Here is a 12,592-nt window from a genome sequence, read left to right on the forward strand (position 1 = left end):
ACTAGCCCACTACCACTACCCAGATCATTACCTTCAACTGATGACTTAATAATGGCTTCTCTCAGCTCCAGAATTCTGAACGCATTTTCTCTCCGAGAAATGCCTTCAATGACCACACTTTTCTCAGGATATGCTTCCTTGGCCACGGCATTCCTGCTCATTCAGTCCCTGATCAATCAATTCATTCCCCACCATCTCAGAGGCTACCTCTTCTCCAGCCTCGGCTACCTCCTCCGCCTTTGGTCCGCCCAGTTCACCCTTGTCATCGAAGAGTTCAATGGGATTACTGCTAATGAAGTCTATGAAGCTTCGGAGATGTATCTGCGTACCAGAATCTCGCCCTCAGTCAGTCGTCTAAATCTAAGCAAAGCGCCAAGAGATAAGAATCTCATCCTCACGATAGAAAATGGGGAGGAGATTATAGACGTCTTCGAAGGAATTCAGCTCAAGTGGAAGTTCATTTGCTCCAATGACGCCAAAGGTCGCCATGATGACACACAGCGTTCCTTTGAGCTCTGTTTCAATAAGAAGTACAAGGAAAAGGTGTTGGGTTCTTACTTCTCTCACATATTTGACATGTCAAATGCCATGAAAGAAGACAGCAAGGTTGTAAAGCTTCATACGCTTGGCTCCCTGCACCATGACAGAGGGGTAGGAGTGTGGGGATCGATCAACCTGGAACACCCAGCGACATTCGATACCTTGGCCATGGAACCTAAACTCAAGAAGGATTTGATAGATGATCTAGACAGGTTCATGAAAAGGAGAAACTACTATAAGAAAGTGGGGAAAGCTTGGAAGCGTGGGTATCTGTTATATGGCCCGCCTGGTACTGGGAAATCAAGCTTGATTGCTGCCATGGCCAATTACCTCAATTTCCACATCTATGACTTGGAGCTTTCAAAAGTCAGGCGTGATTCAGACCTCAGGAGGCTGCTGGTTGCCACAAAGAATCGGTCGATACTGGTGATCGAGGATATCGATTGTAGCATTCAGCTCTACGATCGACAAGTGCAAACAAACAGAGATAAGCCAGTGGAAGTTAAAGCCAAGGCTTCAAGTAATCCACATTTGGAAGGTAAACCATTGGAGATCAAACTCAAGGCATCAGATGATCAGGTTAGTTCTTCAGTTTAAGCCAGCTAGTTGGAGGCTTACCATAAATTTCTTTAAATAAACCAATTAGTCATGCTGTAGGTGACACTCTCGGGACTACTCAACTTCATTGATGGTCTCTGGTCGAGCTGTGGAGACCAACGGATCATTGTGCTCACAACCAATCACAAGGATTGGCTGGACCCTGCATTGTTGCGCCCTGGTCGCATGGATAAGCATATTCACATGTCCTACTGCACCCCTAAAGGATTCAAGCTTCTAGCATCCAATTACCTGGGCATACACGAAAATCACCAGCTCTTCAGGGAGATTGAAGACCTAATAGAGAACATACAAGTCACTCCTGCAGAGGTCGCAGAAGAGCTAATGAAGAGTGAGGAAGCTGAAGTCGCCCTCAGTGGACTGATCAATTTTCTTGAGCAAAAGAAAACGAAACACAATAAGATCAAGTGCGAGGAAAGGAAAGTTGGAGCTGAAAAAGAAGATTCAAAAAATTTAACTTGTAAAGTCCAACAGTAAGTGGGTTAGGCAGGTTGCTTTGATAACCATCCTCTAGCCGGGGCAGACCTGGTTGCTTCACACTTCACTCTGATTTGATCGAGAAAGACTCATCCCAATCCCCAAAGACAACATGCATGTTTGTCCGTTTGATTCATCCTAAAGTCCACACATCACAAACATGCCTGATCTCAGTGGGATAACTCCTCAATTCAAGGACTGCAACTCCAATGCTTTGGTAAATTTTCAATTTCAAAGTTTGGCTGATCACTAGGATTCAACTCCTTCATTATTGTAATAAATATACATCATAATAGCTCCACTTTCAATTACATACCAGATAAATTAAGACATCGCCAAAAATGGTAGCATAGAGATTTGCCTATCAGCTAAATAAGGCATGTACTTCTACTTCGTATGAACAAAAATATGTTACAAATATGATACAAAAATTGAGACATTGAAATGGATTCACCCAAAAGCTCATCTGAATACCACCACAAACCCCCTGTACAAACCAAACTACAGACCATCAATGACACCCAAATGTCAAGCATTGACAATACTCCCCCCATAGCTATACAATGAAAGATTTGGCCCAAGGATAATGGGAAGAATGATGCTTCGTTGAAGAAAAATGCCCATGAAAGTACATCATGAACCTCCAGGATTAGCAAGGTTGATATGCAGAGGCACGATACATTGCTTTCAATGTGCCACAATATGAATTATTTTGCAAGCATGAGATGTAGAGCGTCAGCAGAATTTTGGTTTCATGCCTATTGCAAAATGGTACTCATGTACATGAAGCCATTGTTCATCAAGTCCAACAAGTTTCCAGAAAACATCGCGGGTGAAGATTGGAATCAACATCTAGAACCAGGAACAATTAAGTGGTTCATTCATAGTTTACATTGATCTTCCATCTCCCTTCTGCAAAATAAGAAAACACAAATAATAAGGAACAACTGAAGTTGTCCAATCAATCTACAGGTACCACCAAATTATATAACTAAAAAATCTTTTCCAAAAGTGCATGGGGTGTGTGATAGAGGAAAAAACGTCTCATAGTCAGTTCAATTAGGCCTCGTCTCAAAACCATCTACGTCATTTCATTCATATTTAAGGATGGTTTGGCCAATCCAGATATTAATCATACAAAATGGAACCCTCACAATTGACCACGTGGCCACTTCTCTAGAGGTGCAGAATGCGATGGTGCAATAGCTTAACATTATAGGTCAATTAATTGAAGCATAACTAGAAATAAAAGATAAAACTGTCCCAAGTCCATTGCTCCACCTGTAGTATCAATTCAATTAGTTTGGATAAGGCTTAGATGATTATAATGATTAGAAAAATAATTCAATTGCTCATCCAAAGTCTAAGAATGTGCAATACATGAATTAACCAATAGCAGAATTTATGTGGTTTTGAGTTTTAAGGTTACTTGAGCTTTTGAACTAGATTTATGTGCTTTAGGACTTATAGAAGCTTCCTTTTTATAGAAATTCTTGTCAAACTTGATAAAAAATGTTGGATTTTTAAAAGTTTTCCCACTTAATCTGTATATTTCTTTTTTATCTATAATTATGATTTCAGAGTACTTGAGTCTTAAAATAGGAACATTAACATGAGCCTTTATGAAGTGAAGAATGCTATTGCAAAAAAAAAAAAAAAAAAAAAAAAGCATTATAGAAGTTACAATTTCTATTCTGTGCTTTGTTTGGGGGATGCCAAGACTTAGTGAGGATGCAGTTGCTTCTAGGTCAGATTCCTATAGCTAGTTGAGATGCTACTTGCAAGTGCTGATTCCATTAAGGTATGTACCTCATTACCTTACTCAGTATTCATTTATTTTTCCTTTTTTTAATTCTTAATCTCTTGGAAAGCTAAATCTTGGGTCTGGGGACATAAGAAACATAAATGGATCTGAGGACCGCATAAGTTGCCATAAGTTCCGTGTTTTAAAACATCAAGATTGACCATTGTATGGATCCCATACACTAAGATAAGTCAGGCCAAAACTCAACACGTAAAGAAGACTATAGCCGTCTGATTTTAATGCATGTAGATGGACAGTTGAGAAAAGTTTACCCTAAGGTCAAAGAGAAACTCTAAAAATAATGCCCAAATCAAATGGTTAAATATCGAGTGACTTCTAATATTTTGCATAGTCAATGTTTTAGGTGGAACTCAGTCAATGGTCAGTTATTACTAAAATATATAGGACAGGTCACAAGTTTTGGGGCCCAAACCCATCAATAAGCCTCATCCTCCAGACACAATATGCTCTCATTCCTGGAATAACGCTACAGTTCTCATTTTCTTCCTTTTGCACAACTTCTTTCATGCAATAAGGTAGGGGTAGGCATGGGCCATACCAAACAATATAAGGCACATAGGTCTCGCCTCTAGCCTGTGGGCCTAAAGTACAGGCCTGGGCCCAGCCCCAAGCATGCCCCAGGATGAACCACCAATCCTGGAGACCCTGGATAAATTCAAATGCTAATCTATATATAAGTATTATGATGTATTTCTACCATGAATGATGTATGGTACCACATTTAATTACAAATTCTATCAATATATTTACATATTATGTTTTTTTCTTTTATTTTTTTATGAACAACTATATTTTTCATATTCAATTATTGAAGCTCCCTGAACAACCTCACTTATTTCTGCCATTTGAAAGAACCCTGAGACTGATCCAAAGGGTCCATCAGACAAAACAATTCTGATTGGACAAATGTTACTAAAACATACCCATAGAAAAGGCTTATTAAAGAGTGTTATGAGCCAAAATTTTTTCCATGAATCAAGAATGGGGAGAGTAGCATAGGGAATCCCTTTCAGTCCCCAAGAAAGTTTCCCTGTAAAAGATTCATAGGTCCAGTCTGTCCAGAGGCCAACCCAGGGAGCATCCCTTGAATGGGGGTGCATACAGAAACTGTTAAGCCTTAGGTGGAACCCACTTTAAATATCATAAGCCCTACATAGACTAAAAAATTTTATTAAAGAAAAGAAATTACAATAAGAGGTAAAGAAGCTTCAAATTAGGAAAAACATAATCTCTTATAAGAAAATAAGAAAAACAACAGAAAGAAAATAAGAAATCCACGCCAAACAAATCTGCCCATGATTCAATTTTCCAACATCCAATCCAAAACCAATGAACAAACAGCTAAAGAAGCCTCCTAATGTTGCAGGATCTTCCATCAAATATTTTCATCTCTCTTTCCTTCCGTATCTCACAACAACTTGCAAATGAAATCATATTCCACATGATTTTTTGCCTTTTTCCCCACCAGGCATAAGTGGCCAACTGGCCATAAGATTTGAGAGTGAGTTGGAGAGAACTTTAAGCATCTAAATAATGTAGAGGAATAGGGGTGAGTATTTGGCTTATTCGGTTAAAAACCAAACCGAAATAACTGAAACTGAAATTTTTGTTTGGTTTTTGGTTAAAACCGAATTCCATTAATATATAATATATTATAACATATAATATGTATTATTACAATATGTATTATGAGACTGAATTTCATTATAATATATATATATATTACTATACGAGTATATTATATTATATATTATATAATGAAATTCAGTTTGGTTTTTCAGTTAACCAAATTTCTAATTCTGAAAACCTAAAACTAAACCAAAATTTCCAAAATCCAAATTAATCAAAAACCGAAATAACCAAACCAAAAACAACTAAAATCAAAATATTTTGTTCAGTTTTTGGTTTTAACCGAATAATGCTCACCTTTATAAAGGATCAAAGGTAGACTGCTACCTTATAATGGATAAATAAATTCCAAACATCTTCAAACCTTGAACACACTCAACATTGATTTGTCATTTGAAAACCTCTTGACTATGGGTGATCCACTGTTAGAAAACTATCCAAAGATAGCAACCATGCAAAGACTTCAAACTGTGGTGTAATACGACTTCTAGGACTGTTAATTGTTCAGACCCAGGTCAGGTAAGGTTAGACCTTGTCCTAACCCAATAAGAAAACATGCAAAGTCAGGCCTGACCCAAATCCTATAGAGTATGTAAATACTAGACCTAGAACCAATCCTATTGTTAACTAAGCTTATAGGGTCCAACTCAACTATATTTAGACAAGCCATTAGCTTGGTAACTTGAGAGTTTGTAAGCATGGTTCACAATTTCAATTTTGAAGGGCATTACACTATACAGATATAGGGAAATTTTGGGAATAATTCACTAATTTCACTAAGATTTTGGAAAATCTAAAGAAATCAGAGGAAAACTAACAAAAACAGACTGTACCACCATACAATTACACAATTGATCTTTAAGTTTTATATATGCAGCATTTATATATATAGAAACCCATATCAACAATATAGATTGTACCACCAGGATTTGAAGTAACCAGCCCAAGCCTGGTTTGTCCATAAAAGGGGGCAAGCCCACAATCAACAATATAGAAACCCAGATCTAGGCCCAGCTCCAACTAAGCTGGGTTGCTCATGCCCATTCCTACAATATAGTCCCAAATAATAGTTTCTGTAAATTGCAATTCCGAAAGCCAAGTCCAAGCTAACCTACCAGCCCTACAATTTTTTCATGCTACAACCACCCCCAATCGTTCCCTAGAAGCAGATCTTAGTATTTTTAATGCAAACTGCATAAATTTGAGCCAATAGCCTGTCCTGTATCACCTATTCAAGAATTTAAATGCATTACATTGAAGTTCATCTTGATAGATATTCACCACTAGAAGTTTTAGTTCAAAAGTGACCAAAAGGGCTTAATGGGAGACATGGAAGAGATTCTATAAGTTGAACATTGCTGCATGATAATGATAAGATGAAAATGTAAGGCAATTTTGGGTTTCTAACTATAGTAGCACATGGAAGATTCTGGGTCATTTATTCTCTGAATAACTTGACCAGCAATGCCTGCCAAATGACACCATGATCCTGAAATACTGAACAACTAAAGTTGGACCATCTCTTATCTATCTGTTGAGTTTTGGGCTTATATAACATGTTTTTTATTTACATAGCATAGTTAGGGAGTTATTGGGCCTTAGGCCCATTAGTTTATGTTTTAAGTTAAGAGTGTTTTTAAGTTCTCACAAGTAGCCGACTTACTAAGGGCATACTTGTCTTTGTACTCTCTTTTATTTATGAGTATACAATCTAATGAAAGGGGCGGCCAGACCCAATTCTGAGCTTCTTCCATTCTCTTCTATCTCTCTTCTCTCTCTTTCTCAGCTGAAACATTTTCTTCTCTTTCTTTTCTTCTTTCTTTTACAGTTTTTTATATCAAAATAGGTTGTCCAAACTTTTCTACTTGGTATCAAAGCAAGTTTAAAGATTTATTGAGATACTCCATCATGCAGCCCTAGATCGACCGACTGCATGATAAGGTAAAGGGCTGATCGAAGACTTCAAGTAAGCCCAATTTTTAGATTTTTTTTTGTGGAATTGCAATCCCTAGTAGCTGGTCTAAAGTTTTACACCAAAATCAGGAAGAACTGGAGAAAGGGGGAGAGTCCTGATTTAGTAGGACTTTTCAATTTTGACCTAGGAAGTGGTGCTCTAGTTTTCTAGGGTTCTTTGAGGTTTTCTAAAGGGGGTTGTTCAAATCCCAGCCTTTTTGGAGGTCTTTGAAGGGAGTGACAGCCTCTTCTCTCTCTTCTCCCGCTCCCACAAAAAAAGGAATCTTTGGAGGAAGGGGCTTCTAGGGTTCCAAGAGGGTGTTTGAGGTTTCTAAAGGAGATAAATACCTTTCTTTTCATCTCAAATTGATTTCCTAATATATTCTGGGAGTTATGGTGGGATGTGGAGTTGAAAACAAATTTACAGGGGAAATAGGATCCGAGGGAGGAGGTGCTAGAGACCTCTTCAGGGCCGGAACCATCACTACAGTCAAGTTGGATGGTACAAACTACTTAGAATGGTCACAATCTGCAAAGATGACCATTGGTGCTCGTGAGAAATTGGGGTATGTCACCGATGAGGAAAAGAAACCTAAAACTAACCACTCCTGATGGGTACAGGAGAACTACATGGTGATGACTTGGCTGTGCAATTCCATGTTGCCCCGTATAAGTAAGAACTTTTTATGAGCTAACACAGCTAAGGAGATTTGGGATAGAGTAGCAGAAAACCTATTCACAGAATGAAAAATGTTGCTAGAGCCTATCATTTGAGAAACTAGGTGATTGCTACTAGGTAGGGAGATAAGTCTGTTGCTATTTATTTTTCAGCCCTCAAAACCTTACGGCAGAAGATAGATCATTTGGAGACTGTGGTTTGGGAAAGTAGCAAAGATGCAGCAACTTATCAAAAGCTAGTAGAGAAGAATAGGGTTTTTGAGTAATTAGCTGGACTTAACCTTGAGTATGATACTGCACGACAACATATTCTTTCCCGAGACAGCGTAACTCTCTCTCAAGCATATGCCTTTGTGTTTGGAGAGGAAAGCAAGAGGAATGTAATGATGAGGAACCCAGGCCTTGAGCAGTTAACTATGGTTAGTACAATGAAGCTTAAGTCGAGTGGGGACAAGGGTGGAAATGAATTGAGGAAGAAGGACAAAAGGGGTCTGATCTATGACTATTGTAAGAAACCCAAAAATACCAAAGATACCTGTTGGAAGCTTTACCCACACCTTGTACCAATCCGGCTCAGAAATAAGAAGGGAAATGTAAATATGACGGTGACTGGTGATTAATCAGGGCCACCTACTACAACCTCTTTAGTGTTTGTTACAGCAGTTGTAATGAGGGCCGAATTAAAGAGATATGGGCAGATTCTGAATCAGAAGGATATAGCCAGTTCCAACTCATTATTAGGTGGATAGCAAGGTGCAAGTGGATTAGGAGGTAGTCATTCTACCTCGTTTGCACATACAAGTAGTTCACATGCCATTGTAAATTATGTATCCACTACAGTTAAGGGGGCCCTGGATTATAGACTCAAGAGCCTCATAACATATGACCAACATTTCCACCATTTTCACCCCATACCACCTCTGCCCTGGCAGAGAGAGTTTCCACAGCTAATGGATCACATGTTCCCATTGCTGGGAAGGGTCTGTCAGGATAACTGATACCATTACTCTACCTTCTGTCCTTTATGTTCCTAGACTAAGCACTAACTTTTTATCTGTTAATACCTTGACAAAGAATTTGAACTGTTTAGTGATTTTTTCCCCTGGTCATTGTGTGTTGCAGGATTTGGAATCAAAGAGGACGAACCATTGAATGATAACCTCCATAGCACAACATATCCCAAAATCAGAATGGTCAAATCTTGTCCTATACAAGGGTAACACATTGAAAGTTAAGGTCATAGTCACCTGCTTGACACATGTTTTGTTCCACCTTCTCTAATTAAGGTTGTCATAGGATCTTTCTCTAAATAGCTTCCAAGCAGCAAAATACCCAAGTAACTTGCAAGATTGAAGAATACCTGACTAGGATCGTTGAGATCAATATTCATAATGCCATGGAGTTGGTGTGGATTCAATACAAATGCAGGTGCAGTTCTCTACAAAAGATGCAATATATGGAAGTTAAACAGTAGGAAGACACATACACAAAAATATGTGAGATAATAAGTGGCACTGTTATTACCTGACCAAATGGATGATGTCCAACGAAGGAAGCACCACTATGCTGCTGGGGATAAAATCCATTGCATGCTATGTCATCATGGCGAGAAATTATCAACTGTTGTCTCTGCTGTCCAGCAACTGAGGATTCCTGCAATACCAATAAATTACAAGTTTTTCTGCTATGTAAAAAAAGAACCAATTAATGTGTTAAATAAAGTAGTTAAAGCATTCTCAGCATAGTACTGGACTCAAACGGTGAAGTTGATGGCCAACCATAACAAGTGGAGAATGTTGTACACCAGCCACATTGAAACCCTGCAATATAAAATCTTATGAATGAATATTTACATGACAAGATAACAATAGAGTTGCCACCAAGAAATAATAGTATAAAATCAATGAAATAGAAAAGTTGTTTTAAGACATTATACCTGACTAGACTGATCAAGTTCAAGATTTGTTGTGGTACATGGACTATATGTATGACTGCCACCACTCTGAATCATATATGGACTGCAACAATTAAGAAGAAATTATCTGTACTTATTTATTATAAATTCAACAAAACTCAATAGGGCACTAAATTTTACAAATCCATACTTGACCAAATTTCTGGTCTGATGACAATTCATCACATTAGTTGTTCGTATGGAATCCTCAGGCTGATCACTGGTTCCTAGAAGTGATGTTTCTACACTTTGTCCTTCATAAGAAAACAGAGGGGAAGAAAGGAGTTACAGGCTTACAGCTCATAATTAGATGTTGAATGACTGCTTATTGGCAACATAAATAGAAAATTAGGTAAAGAAATGTTGATTGTTGATAATATTATATACTTACCCACTTTCGCTTGTGGCTGTTGTATCCCACTTTCCCCACCTATCACACCAAACGACTGCATGGAAAGCTCACTTACTTGTATGTTATCGTTAGGTGTAATTTTCCTATTCAATTGATTGTCTAAAGATGCCTTCTTTCTTCCTGGCCGCCCTTTATGCTTCACATTGGGCGGATCAAGCAAAGGCCCCTGTTCAGCTAGACAGTTTCCTGGACTTTCATGACTAATATTATCACCATGTGTACTTTCAAATTCTTTTATGTGCTCCACAGAACCAATTGATAGCCTCTTCAGTGTCCCTTCAACTTCCTTTAAACTGGTATGCAGACCATTCATTGCCACCCTGTACACTTCATTGTTTGCAGCAGCCTTTGCTGCAATATTGGTTGCTAGCCGATAAAGAAAAAAGTACCGTAGTGATACTGGATCACGACAATGGCCCTGAATTGCCTGAGCCTGATCATCCACTACAGGCCCAAACTTTGCATCCCGTGTCCATCTTTTTAGTATGTACTGACACGGAAGGTTTTGAACATCTATGACTACAAATATCTTTAAAATGTGTCTACACAGGTAGCCTGTAAATTCAAACAAGTGGCAACTACAATTAGCATTGTTATTAGAACTATCAAATGTAACAATGTGCCTTGTTTGCTCATACTCTTTTTTCCAGACACTGTAAGTGAACTTTGTCTGGTCCTCATCCATTTTTTCATGATGGTAATTAAGAGCCTGAATTAACTCATCTTGAAATTTCTGTAATATTTCTCTCGTATAAATTTGTGCTGCCTCTTCTTCAATATTCATACCAACTCTCAAAGTTGGCATTTTCTGGTTGGTTTCAAAGTCTTCATCATTCTCAGCCTGTCTTCTAGCTAGGACAGCTCTATCATGTTGCTTCACAAATTCATACAAAGGCATATGCCTTTTCATATATCCATCAAAGTAAGCATGTATGCTTTCACCAAACTGAGTGGTATACATGGGTCCACAAAACACATCGCGCACATAAACCGATGCCCACTTTTCTCGGTTTCCATACAACTTCATTGCCCAGGGATTTCCCCTTAAGTTGTATCTCTCAATCATTTCTTTCCAGATGGACTCAAACTCCTCTACTGTATCACCTTGGTATAATAAGCAACTAGTAAAGTCACGAGTAAACCCATTACGAGTACTAAATGCATGAGGTATGTACTTGGTGGCATTTTGCATTATGTTCCATAAGCAAAAGCAATGACGGGTGCCTGGCATTACTCGTGCTACTGCACCTCCAATAGCAGATATTTGATCGGTAAGAATAACCTTTGGCTGCTGACCACCCATTGCCCTCATCAAAGTCGCTAATACCCATGCAAATGACTCCTCTGTCTCATCAAAAAGCAATGCACTGCCAAACAGAATCGTCTGGCAATGATGATTCACACCCATAATCGGAACAAATGGAATGCTGTACTTATCAGTTCCATATGTTGGATCAATACATACAATATCTCCAAAGTAATAATAGTCCATCCTTGACCTAGCATCAGCCCAAAAGAAGTTAGTCATTTGACCATTTGAATCAAGTTGAATTGAAGAGAAGAACGAAGGATTATTTATCTGTTGACGCTCAAGATAATCAAGTATTGTGGCAACATCTCCCTTTCGCAGTTCTCTTTGTCGTCTTGTACTCAAGAAATTCTTTGTTTCTCTTATAGTGAAGCCAACATTACAGTTTCCCATAGCTTCAAGGGCCATAAAGTTCATGATAAGGTTTGTTCCAACTCCCTCTGAACGCATGTTTTCAAGTACTTCCCATTCAATTATTTTTCGTCGTGACCGAAGTTTATGCCTTTTGCTAGGAGATGTTAGAGCATGGTTATGTTCTTTTACAACTTGACTCACAACCCAGCGGCCTCCCTTTTTTCTTCTTATTGACATCATTGCTTTGCAACCTGTTCTTGATTCTGGTCGAAGCCTTTTCCTCTCTACCACTCTTACAGAGCTGGCATTTCGGTAGCCTTGAAGCGAACAACAAAAACAGCGACCTATAATCTCACCAGTACGTTGAGATTTACGGGTTGAACTTTTACGAGCACTGAATCCCATTTCAATTGCATAACGATTATAAAAAACATATGCCTCTTCTTGGGATTCAAACTCCATGCCAATGCTCGGGCAAAGCTCATTATTCTCATTTTCTTTCATAGCATATCCCTCTTGTTCTTTACCATTAGAATTTCCATTTAGGTTTCTCAAATCCTCTTCACCATGATCATGATTTTCTTTATCTCCATCAAAACAGTTAGCAGCATCTTCTTCATCATTACAAACAGCTTGACTTCCAAATTCCATAATCAGATCTACAGAAACAGTGGAAACATAACCAATAACATGAACAAGCTACCTCCTTTAAACAAATTTAGTTCATACTTCAGAAACTTTTTGATTATTGTTGTACAAGATAATATAAAGATATAAGCTGAATTTCTTTGAATAAAATAAATAACACTACCTGGTAACTCTAATACCCAAGGATATTGCCAC

At 38.3% G+C, this 12,592-nt stretch overlaps 2 protein-coding genes across 4 annotated transcripts in view; one reads left to right on the forward strand and one right to left on the reverse strand.

The window, feature by feature from the left end:
* On the forward strand, positions 1 to 2,093 carry LOC104588825 (AAA-ATPase At3g50940-like). The gene is made up of 2 exons (XM_010246930.3): positions 1 to 1,119; positions 1,198 to 2,093. The coding sequence occupies exons 1-2, from the start codon at positions 52 to 54 to the stop codon at positions 1,633 to 1,635; spliced, it is 1,506 nt and encodes a 501-aa protein (XP_010245232.1). The 5' UTR covers positions 1 to 51; the 3' UTR covers positions 1,636 to 2,093.
* The window catches only part of LOC104588826 (protein FAR1-RELATED SEQUENCE 5-like), a 27,253-nt gene continuing 16,533 nt past the window's right edge, over positions 1,873 to 12,592 (reverse strand). Inside the window, exons 2-8 of one of the 3 annotated variants that reach the window (XM_010246931.3) lie at positions 10,066 to 12,408; positions 9,826 to 9,928; positions 9,657 to 9,738; positions 9,469 to 9,540; positions 9,245 to 9,373; positions 9,081 to 9,158; positions 1,873 to 2,547 (exon numbers count right to left, since the gene is read on the reverse strand). In XM_010246931.3, coding sequence (XP_010245233.1) covers positions 2,524 to 2,547; positions 9,081 to 9,158; positions 9,245 to 9,373; positions 9,469 to 9,540; positions 9,657 to 9,738; positions 9,826 to 9,928; positions 10,066 to 12,400 — 2,823 coding nt within the window. In that variant the 5' untranslated portion in view covers positions 12,401 to 12,408 and the 3' untranslated portion in view covers positions 1,873 to 2,523. The remainder of the gene's footprint in view (positions 2,548 to 9,080; positions 9,159 to 9,244; positions 9,374 to 9,468; positions 9,541 to 9,656; positions 9,739 to 9,825; positions 9,929 to 10,065; positions 12,409 to 12,592) is intronic. The other 2 variants (XM_010246932.3, XM_010246933.3) reach the window with 2 other exon arrangements.

The sequence above is a fragment of the Nelumbo nucifera genome, chromosome 1 (assembly GCF_055504915.1).
Source record: "Nelumbo nucifera cultivar China Antique chromosome 1, China Antique-T2T, whole genome shotgun sequence".
NCBI classification, from domain to species: domain Eukaryota; kingdom Viridiplantae; phylum Streptophyta; class Magnoliopsida; order Proteales; family Nelumbonaceae; genus Nelumbo; species Nelumbo nucifera.